General features: G+C 64.7%; 1 protein-coding gene across 1 annotated transcript in view; it reads right to left on the bottom strand.

Annotated features, from left to right (window-relative positions):
* The window catches only part of MUC6 (mucin 6, oligomeric mucus/gel-forming), a 34,609-nt gene extending 31,541 nt beyond the window's left edge, over positions 1-3,068 (bottom strand). The window contains exon 1 of the mRNA XM_030917732.1: positions 3,017-3,068. Within this exon, the coding sequence (XP_030773592.1) occupies positions 3,017-3,068 (52 nt within the window). The remainder of the gene's footprint in view (positions 1-3,016) is intronic.
* Positions 3,069-9,786: the final 6,718 nt, after the last annotated feature.

The raw sequence follows: 9,786 nt of genomic DNA on the forward strand, positions 1-9,786 counted from the left end.
GACAGAACGGGCTGTGCCTACCTCCCCAGCTTGGCCGCCTGGTTTCCCTGAGGGGTCTGTGCCAAGGCCCCGCAGCCGGTTCTTTCTGCCCTCAGGGGCTCTAAACATGGCCACTTCCCCGCACGTCAGCCTTGAGACAGCCTTGATGTCGGGCCTGGCACTGAGGCCACTGTTGTCAGAGAAATGTCCAGATAGCCCAGTCATGGTGACTCCAGGGCAGGGCAGCAGGGGATGCCCCACCCTGACTTGCGGAGGCTGGGGTGGGGCCGACACCCCCCAGGTCCCATCCCCTTTACCCAGAGGGAGACTTCTGCCACCTCTGGGTAACTCCCCGGACCCTGCTTCCAGGACTGTAGCCCTTCTTGTGGCTCCCATGGGCCCCCGATGTCTGAGTACTGGTGGGGCACCTGAGCAGGACCCGTGACCTCTCCAGACCCTTGTCGGGGCCGGGACCCTCCTTGTCTCTGCACATTGGTTAGCAGGGCACTCATGGCACCTCCCTCCAGATGTAGCTCTGAGATCCCGTTCCTGCCACTCTCCACCTGCGCTCCCACCCCCAGCTCTGCCCACTTTCTGGGACTGACTTGGTGCTGCCCCCGTTACCGCTGTACACCTGTGTCTCCGGTGACGCAGGGGCAGGGGCCTGTCAGCTGGGGCATGGTGTTACCCATGGTCCAGGGAGGAGCCAGGCTGCCTGCCCCTTGGCCGCCTGGGTGAGTCCTCTCTGGCACAGGCAGGAGGTGTTGGGTATTTGAGAGACTGGATTTAAGGAGAATGCTAGTCTTGGTTGTGGGGGACACACATTTGGCTGTGGTCCCCTTTGGCCTTGAGATCGTTTTCTGATGGGCTGCACCTGGCTTATCCCCAGTGTAAGCTGAGTTTACTCCAGACTTGGGTGGGGGTGGCTCATGCTGGGCCCTGAGCCTGGCGAGCACCCACCCCTCACCCATCCCCCTCCTGGGGGTCCCAGCAGGTGTCGCGGTCCTCAGCCCCCTGCCATTCCTTCCAGGGATGATCCGTGGAGCTCAGAAGCACCTGCTGTAGGAGTGTGCAACACACAGAACCCTCAACCACGGAACTCAGTGGTTCCTGGGACGGGGCCCTCACTGGCCTCTGGTGGGGAGGGGTGGGAGAGCTCTGAGCGGGAGGAGGAGTCGGCTGCCTGCCCCTAGGCCAGCACCTCTGGAGGTTGCAGAGCTGTGACAGGTCTCCCCTGGGCAATGCCCCCTGCAACTCAGTTTCTCCACCTTTCAGATGGGGATGGCACTTGGTGGCCATCCCCGCTGCAGCACAGACACCTCAGGCCCATGTTTCGGTGCCCTCGGCCCTGCCAGGCTGGCTCCACTGCCCTGGGTGGGTGCCTCATTGCTGCGTCCCCTGTGCCCCCCACCGCCCTCGCCCTGCCCCACCCGCAGGAGGTTCCCCGGGTCCACTGGCTCCAAGTCGGCTGCCTCCAGCTCTGTCTGAAGCCCAGCGGGAGGCTCCTGCGTTCCTGCCCAGACTGGCTGTGCTTCCCCTTGGCTCATCCCTCGGCCAGGCCCATGGGCCTCTGGGCGGGTTGGTCTGCCACCCCCGGCCTCTTAGCCCCTGGACAAGCACGAGGCGGCAGGTGCGTGCTGTTCCTTCTGCACGCTTGGCGGCCACCCACCCCTGCCTCCCGGCCCACCGTGGCCCAGGCCTGCAGCACAGCTGCCCGACCCCACACTCTGCCGGCTGAGGCCCCTCCCATGCTGGCAGAGGCGGCGCTCAGAGAACATTTGCTGGGGTAACAGGCGGACACCCCCACTTGGCCCTCCACCCTCTGCACTGCCCACAGCCCAGACTTCCAGGCCCTGGGCCTCATCACACCTCCCTCCCTGGCTCCAGGGTGGTGGCCCGAGGGACTAGGGGTCGCGCTCTGCTGCAAGTTCAGCCCCACTTTCTGGCACTTGTCCCCAAGCTGTGCCAGGTGTGCAGGTGGGGGCCAGGGTCCCAAGCAGAGGGTACTACTGGGAGGGCTCAGAGACCCCCACATCTCCCACTGTTGAAGGGTGGTGTCCGGCGTGGTGGGGAAGGGGCTTCAAGGGAAAGAAGGGGCGGGGCGGGTTTGGGGCACCCCTGGGGGGTTCCCACTGTGCTCTGAGCCCGAGGCCCCAGGTTGGCAGCAGCTCTGAGGGCAAGCTCTGTCTGGTCAGTGTCCACCCCAGGGGGCTCCTGGCTGTGGAGGAGGGTCAGGGGCCAGCTTGGGGAGGAAGGAGGAGCACGGAACACAGAGGCCCTTGGGCTGGTGCCTTGGTCGGCAAGAGGGGTCTCCCCAGGCCTCAGGCTGTGGCCACAGAGGGACCCCTTGGGGCTGGCTGCTTCTGGGGGCCTGGGGCAGGACTGGTGGCCACCTGCAGCAGCCTCAGGGCAGGTGGTTGGCAGAGGATCCAGGATGTCAGTCCCTCCTGGATCTTGCCTGAGCTGGGCAGGGGAGCGCGGGGGAGAGGGCAGGCTGCCTGCGGCGGTTCAGAGCCCAGAATGGCTGCTCACCTTCCCCTCCCTTCCCCCCACGGCGGCCACACCAGGGGAGGCAGCATCCCCCACTACTGTAGTCTAGGAAACTGAGGCCCACGGCAGCAGGGACTGGGCCTCTGTCCCTCACACTCCAGAGACCTCTCGGGACTCAGGACCCCACTGGGGGAGGGAGAGCGCCAGGCCTGGGCACCAGCACACCTGCCCACTGTTCCTGCGGGACCTCCGGACCCTACTCCAGCCGAGCGTCCTCCCCTGCTGGCCGCTGTGTCAGCTCACAGGAAGGTGTCCCTGCTGAGGCCTCATGGGGTCCCTGACCCCAACTGGCGGAGCCCAGCGCCGAGGCTGCGAGGGGGACCCGGGCCCGGCAGCAGGGGCTGGTCACGGAGCCGAGGTGGGGCCTTCCGTCCATCAGTGTCCATGTGGGCCAGCCAAGTTGGCAAGGCGAGAAGGCCCAGAGACTCCCGCACCCAGGGCCCCTGTGAGGGCACCGCAGGGTCCGGCACCCCTTGGCTTCACTCACCAGTGCTGAGCAGGGTTCCGCAGCAGGACAGCAGCAGCCACGGCCGGAGCATGGTGCACAGTGGAGAGTAGCTAGCGCTGGGCCCGGCAGGCCTGCTGCTGCCACCCGTGCGGCTCCAACGGCCAGTCCGGGGAGCCTTATATAGGGTGGCGGGCCCTCCCCCGCCGCACCCGCCTGCGCCCCACGGTCCAGCCCCTTAATCACCACTGCTGGCGGGCGCAGTGGTGGCCAAACAGGATCTGGGCCTGCTTTATCAGAACCTGGCTTTCTTTGGAAAATCCTGCAGGCAGCGGTCCCATTATCACCCACTCCCAGCGGGGCCTGACGCACGCACACCCCCAGAGGTCCTGCAAACACCCCCCACATCGGGGCCATCCCGGCCCGGGCCCTCCCCGCTGCTGGGTCAACGTGGGCCCTGTCAGCCACACGCCTGGTGGCCGGGATGGGCCTGCTGGGGGAGGTAGGGGCCCTGGGGCACCTGCTCTGCCCCTTCCGGGGGGACCAGTGCTGACCCAGCTGGGGGGAGCCCTGCTACACCTGAATCCCAGGGCCCCCGAAAGGCGCTGGGCCCACCCCTCACCCTGAGTTCCCTGCCCAGCAGGAAAGATCACCCAGCAGGAGGGACCATGCCAGGGGGTGTTGAGGACTGGGTGGACCCTGCCAGGGGGCATTGGGGAGCAGGGGATTTGCCGTCTGGGACAGACAACAGCCTTGGGGCTCAAACAGGCTGCCCTGGAGGCCTGAGGAGCTAACTGTGTCTCTGTGGCCTGCCGGGTCCCAGACTCGCTCCTGAAGACCCCTCCACAGCTGTTTTCTCCCCTGAGCACTGTCGGCGGCCGTCTTGGGCACAGAAGCTCAGGGGCCGCTTGTCTGCTGGGGCATCTCTGCAGGGCTGTGGGGTTGCCGGTGTGCTCCTGACCCATTCAGACAGAGGGGCAGGAACTGGGATGACCAGGGGGCCTCACCTGTGGAGGCACGTGCCACGCCCGAGGGGCCAGGGCAAGGTCTGGTGACATCGGGGTGGTGCCGGTGGCTGGCAGTGTAGGAGGGAGGTGGAGGTCTGAGCGGTCGCCAGGATTGCCCCAGCCTCGTTTGGGAGCCCAGGGACCCCTCCCGCAGGGGATTTTGGCCCCCTACCCCAACAGGAGCCCTTGCTGGCCTTCAGGCTGTTCCCACCACATGCCAGCATCCCGGCCTGAGCCAGGAGGGGCCCCGAGGCCACCTGGTCTCCCTGGGCTGGGCTTCCCACATGGGGCTGCACCCCCATCCCACAGGTGAGCTGAGCCCGCTGGCTGGGACCTGGGCCTGCCACCTCTGTCCCACCTGTGCCCACACGCTGGGGAGCCACCCCACCTGCCCCTGGAAGAGGCCCCAGAGCCACACGTGCCCCACATGGTAGGTGGCAGGTGTTTCACTTAAATCAGCTTCAGTTTTGCAGAACATTGCTTGAAACTATAAGTTATTTTCGTAGGAAATTGCTGTACGTGTGCTACCCACCCCAAGAGCCCCACACCAGGCATTCTGGGTGCTCCTGCTCTCATCTGTTCTTTTTGTTTTTTATTTTTGTAGAGACGAGGTCTCACTTTGTCCAGGCTGGTCTTGAACTTCTGGGCTCAAGAGATCTCCTGCCTCAGCCTCCCAGAGTGCTGGGATGACAGGCGTGAGCCACCGCGTCCGGCCTTGGCTGTCCCTTCTTAACACGCTCAGTGGCCCCTGTGGTTCAGGTGAGAAACTGAGGCACAGGAGTGAGGCCCTTGTCCTGTCATGCTGAGGCGGGATGGACACAGGGCTCACAGCTGGCCCTTGTTCTGAGCTGGGGCCTCTCAACCCGGGCTTGAGGTGGGGACGAAGAGGGGCCGAGATCTTAGGGCCCCCTTCCCTGGGTGGGGTCACTGCACCAGGGCAGCTGGCACTGAAAGGGGCCTCATGGGCAGGTGGCATGGCTGGAGCCCTGTGGCCGCGTCAGCCCGGCTGTTGTGCTTGTCTGACCGCCTGTCTGGGCTCATGAGAACCTTGACCTTGAAGGGCAGTTATGGCCGTGACGTTCAGCACGTGAGTCCCCAGTGTCCCCTAGAATTGGGGGATCCCTGCAGCTTGCACAGGTGTGGGGCGGGTGGGGCCGGATGCCACCAGCCTGCAATGGGGCTGCCCACTGAGCCTGTGGTGAAGATGCCTGCTTGCAGGCATGTGATGTTTGTGCGTGTGTGCGCTCGTGTATGCATGTGTGTGCACGCACATGTGTACCTGTGTGTGCGCGCATGTGTGCCTATATACCTGTGTGTCTACGTGTGCCTGTGTGTGCATGTGTGTGTGCCTGTGTGCGTGCGTCTGTGTGCATGTGTGTGCACACACGTGTGCCTGTGTGTGCATGTGTGTGCCTGTGTGCGTGTGTGTGCATGTGTGTGCACACACGTGTGCCTGTGTGTGCATGTGTGTGTGCCTGTGTGCGTGTGTCTGTGTGCATCTGTGTGCACACACGTGTGCCTGTGTGTGCATGTGTTGAATTTCCGGTGAAAACTATGCATCCCAGAATTTATTGTCCCCATGATCTCAGGACCACTTGGGTGTGTAGAAGGCCCTGGCCCTGAGCCCTGGTGGGGGCTCCATCGTGGCACCATGGGGCTTCCGGAGCCTGGGGGTCCCTCTCTCCCAATGCACTCGCTTGGTGGCAAATGGCTGGGAGCGGCATTTCTGTCCTGGCCGGGGAGCACTTGAATGCGCTGAGCAGTCGGGGAGATAAGCGTGCGAGGTGTTGTTCCTGGAGCAACCTGGTGATAGGAGCCGTGTCTCCGCCTGGCTGGAGAACAGGGCCTGAGGACGGGACAAGTGGGTGATTGTCCCCTCTCATGCCCATTGCTGGCCCTGCCCTCTACGTCCATCTGTGTGGCCTGGCCCTGAACAGCAGTCCCTCTGGGCCTGGTGTGGCTGTGAAGTGGGAACACAGGGTGGGCCCTGGGTCCCAGCTTCCCGGCTGAACTGTGAGGGTGGGCGCTGTCTCCTAGACCCGAGGGGCTCCCCGGACAGGTGTGAGCAGACCTTCACTTGGACTTGAGGCCTTCACCCTGCAGGTGTCTCCAGGAGGCTTCCCTCGCGGGAGGCTGAGGCCCTGGGTCTGCTGGGACTCGTATTCACGGAGGCGCTGGGATGGACCTGCTGGTGGCCACCTGCCCCTCGGCCAGCCCCTTCCCCGCCTCTGCCCTGCTGGGCCCTGTGGTCAGATGTGACGTCCCCTGGAGGAGAACAGGTGGGGCTTCACCCCCAGAGGCTTGGCAGCTGGTCCCCATCAGATCAAAGGGCTGAAAGCTGTGGCTTTGGGGAGTGTTCGGGAAAGATTTCAAGCCCAGGAGTGGGCACGTGCCCAGGCTCGGATCCCTGCCATATCCCGTCCGAGGCGCGGGCCCAGTGCTGGCCAGCAGAGCTCAGCATGACCAGCCAGTGCCCAGGTGCATGCCCGAGGGGGCACGCCACGGCTTCCTGTTGATCCGGATGCCCGATGTCTTGGGAGGCACTGACCCTGTGCCAGGTCCTGGAGCCCACTGCCTGGGGAGGCGGTGGGAACCCCGAGACCCTGGGGACAGAGTGGCTGGATGCAAAGTCCCCCAAGGGGCAGGGGGATGGCAGGGAAGGGGTGTCAGGCCTGGGGGGAGGTCACCTGCCCCACCCTCCCTCCAAGGCCCTTGTGTGGCTGGGTGGGGCTGGCCCTGGGGCTTCTCCCTCTCCCCCATCCCTGAGCGTCACTGGTGACCTCCCCATGGGCTTGTCCAGCTTGCCAGTACCCTGCGGTTTTGCCTCCTGAGCACGTTAACACTCCTAGTCCAGTTCCTACCTGTAGCCACCCCCATCGAATCTGGCCTGCTGTGGCCCCCACCCCGCAGCCACGAGTGTGTGGTGCCCACTCATTGTCTCCAGCACCTCAGAGGAGGCCCTGCCTGGCTCCAACACTCCCTGACCTCTGGCCTCTATTCCCCTCCCTGGCCAACTCCTGCTTCTCCACCAGCCTTGCAGACCCCCCACCTCAGCTGCTGGAGTCCACCCTGCTGGAGGTAGAAACAGAGCCAGCTGCATGCCACAGGTGAGGGCCCTCCCCAGGGCCTGGGGAGGGGCAGCATGACCCTGGGAGGGCAGCTGCAAGGGCCGGACAGTGCACCTCACCCACGCGACCACCAGCCCACCCTCCTCAGTGAGACCCCACAGCCCCTGTCCAGTGATGTTTGAGGGCCAGGGCTCCCCGGGCATCTACCTGTCTGCACTTTCAGACTTGACTGCTTGCCGGGCGCGGTGGCTCACGCCTGTAATCCCAGCTCTCAGGGAGGCAGAGGCGGGAGGATAGCTTGAGCCCAGGAGTTCGAGACCTGCCTGGGTAATATCAGCGAGACCCCGTTCTCCACAAAAAGGAAAAAAAAAAAAAGACAGACTTGACTGCTTGGTGCCTGGGCTGGCCCCCCCCCACCATATCCCTGGGACCCCCTTCAGGAACCGGACACTCAGGTGCGCACAGCCCCCACCCCCAGCCCAGCCCCAGCCCTGTGCTGTCCACTGCCCACAGTCCACTGTGTGGCTTTGAGTGGACCAAAGGTCTTGTCTGGCTGCAAGAGGGGCCCTGGTAGTTGCTGGACCTGGAGGTGGCTGGGATGCTGGCCTGGCCCCCACGTCCAGGGCAGGTTGAGGAGTGGCCAGCAGGAACTACTGCCTGAGGCTGGGCTCAGCCCAGGCTGGTAGACTCACCTTCCAGAAAGGGCTGGGGAACTTGCCACCTGCCCTCCTCCAGAGACGGTCCCTCGTCCTTTTTGTCTACTTATGCCCCGTGCAGGAAGCAGGTCAGTGTGGGCCGGGGCCCTCAGGAGCAGACGCGTTTCAGCTGGGGGCGGGGGCAGGATACGGGCTGCTGGGGCCATTGAGGCAGCACCATAGGAGGGGTCCTGGCCAGGCCACCCCTCCCTCCAGGTGGGAGCTTAGCTGGGGTGGGACCCCCACCTCCCTGGGTGAGCATTGCCGGCCGGTAGCCTTGGGCAGGCACCCAGGAGAGGCCCCTGGCCTGAGCTCCTCTCACACTTGACTTGGGTGCCTCTGAGCCCCAGGGTCGGTGGCCGAGTCATCTCCCCACCTGGCACCCCAAATGCCTTCTCCCCTTTTCCCATCTCGTGAGAGGTGGCTGTGTGCCACAGGTGAGGGTACAGAGCCCCCAGCTGCTCCCTGGGAGGAGCAGGGCCTGTCAGACCTGCCCCGAGAGTGTCACCCCCTGCCGTGGGGCCCTGAGCAGGCCCTCGAGGGACAGGGCCTTCTGTGCCGGGGTGACTGTGCCCCACCAGCCCCGAGGGGAAGACCAGGATCCTGAGGGCTGGGCTGCACCTCCGATGTCCTGGGGCAGATGTCCATGCCTTGCCAACTCCAGGCCTGAACCCAAGGCGCCCTCATCTGAGCACCCAGAGGGAGAGGCTGCCAGGACGGCTGGGTGTCCAGCCGACTGCCCCGCACGGGCTCTGGAGCTGATAACCAGCAGATGAGGAGTGAAATGCAAACAGATAAGGTTGTTGGGAACTGGGCGCCCTGGGCTGCTCTGGGCTGGCAGCCGTGAGGCACCACACTGCCCGGGGCCAGGGGTTATTGGGGCACCTTTTGCCTTCGGTGAGCGTGGCTGGACGGGGAGTTCGCGAGGGCTTCTTCTCCGAGGGTGACTGGTGAGGGGGCTTTGAGGAGGGTGGGGGGACCTTGGACTGCTGACTCTGGGACTCTGGAGGCTGCTGGTCAAGTAGGGGTGGAGGTCAAGCTGGAGCTGAGGCTCATGAGACCACCTCTTTCCCAAGAATCGTCATCCCTCTCATGGGGGTGACGTTTATGGGGTCCCTTTGGGGAGCCCAGCAGGGCCCCAAAAGCAGAAGTCAAATGGTCTCTGAGGGCAGGTGCAGCTCACAGCAAGGGGGCCGTGGGCAGCCCAGGGCGAGACGAAGGACTACCAGGACCCCCAGGTGAGGAGCAGGACTGGGTGGGGGGTGGGGCCAGGTCATCCGGAGGTGTTGGAGACTAGGCTGGAAGGTGTCCTGGCCTAGAGTGAGCTGGGAGAGGTGGGTAAACTGAGGACCAGAGCTGGGGGCGGGGAAGGGACCCTGAGCCAGCCTTGGGGGCGGTGGTGCTGTGTGCTGGTGCAGAGTCTGGGCAGGTGCCCGGCAGAGGTGCCTTTGCCAGCAATGGCGTTGGGGCCACAGATCCTGCAGAAAATTTGAAGAATTTGTTTTTTTCCCCAGAAAGGCTCCAGGTGTTGCAGCCAGACCCGAGTCTCTCTCAGGAATCACGTCCAGGGCCTTTCCCAGGCAGTGAGATGTGCAGTGGGGGCAGCCACTGAGGCCCAGGCAAGCAGGGGTGAGGGGGCAGGTCCGGGTCCAGAGGGTCCTGGGGGATGCTGGCATGGCTGGCGTGGCCTGCGGAGAGCCAAGGAGCCCCCAGGCTCACAACAGCTGGCTCTTCGGGTGTTGTTCAGCGGGAAACACAGTGGAGGCCAGAAGGGAACAGACGGGTTTCCCAGCCACTCACACCAGCTGCCGGCCCAAGGGAACTTTGGGTCTGATCTGCTGCCCAGCGGCCGTGAGTGCTGTGTGGCCCATGGGGGGCCCGTGCACATGGCCCGCAGGGTCAGGAGTTGGGGGCCCAGAACACACAGGCCTGGCAGAAGCCCAGGTGGCACAGACGTGGCCCTACAGCCGGGCTCGGGGCTTGGGAAGCCAGAGGCTCAGGCCCTCCCAGCTGGCGTCAGGGCTGATCGGGGCTGAGATCGG

The sequence above is a fragment of the Rhinopithecus roxellana genome, chromosome 15 (genome assembly GCF_007565055.1).
Source record: "Rhinopithecus roxellana isolate Shanxi Qingling chromosome 15, ASM756505v1, whole genome shotgun sequence".
In the NCBI taxonomy this organism is placed as follows: domain Eukaryota; kingdom Metazoa; phylum Chordata; class Mammalia; order Primates; family Cercopithecidae; genus Rhinopithecus; species Rhinopithecus roxellana.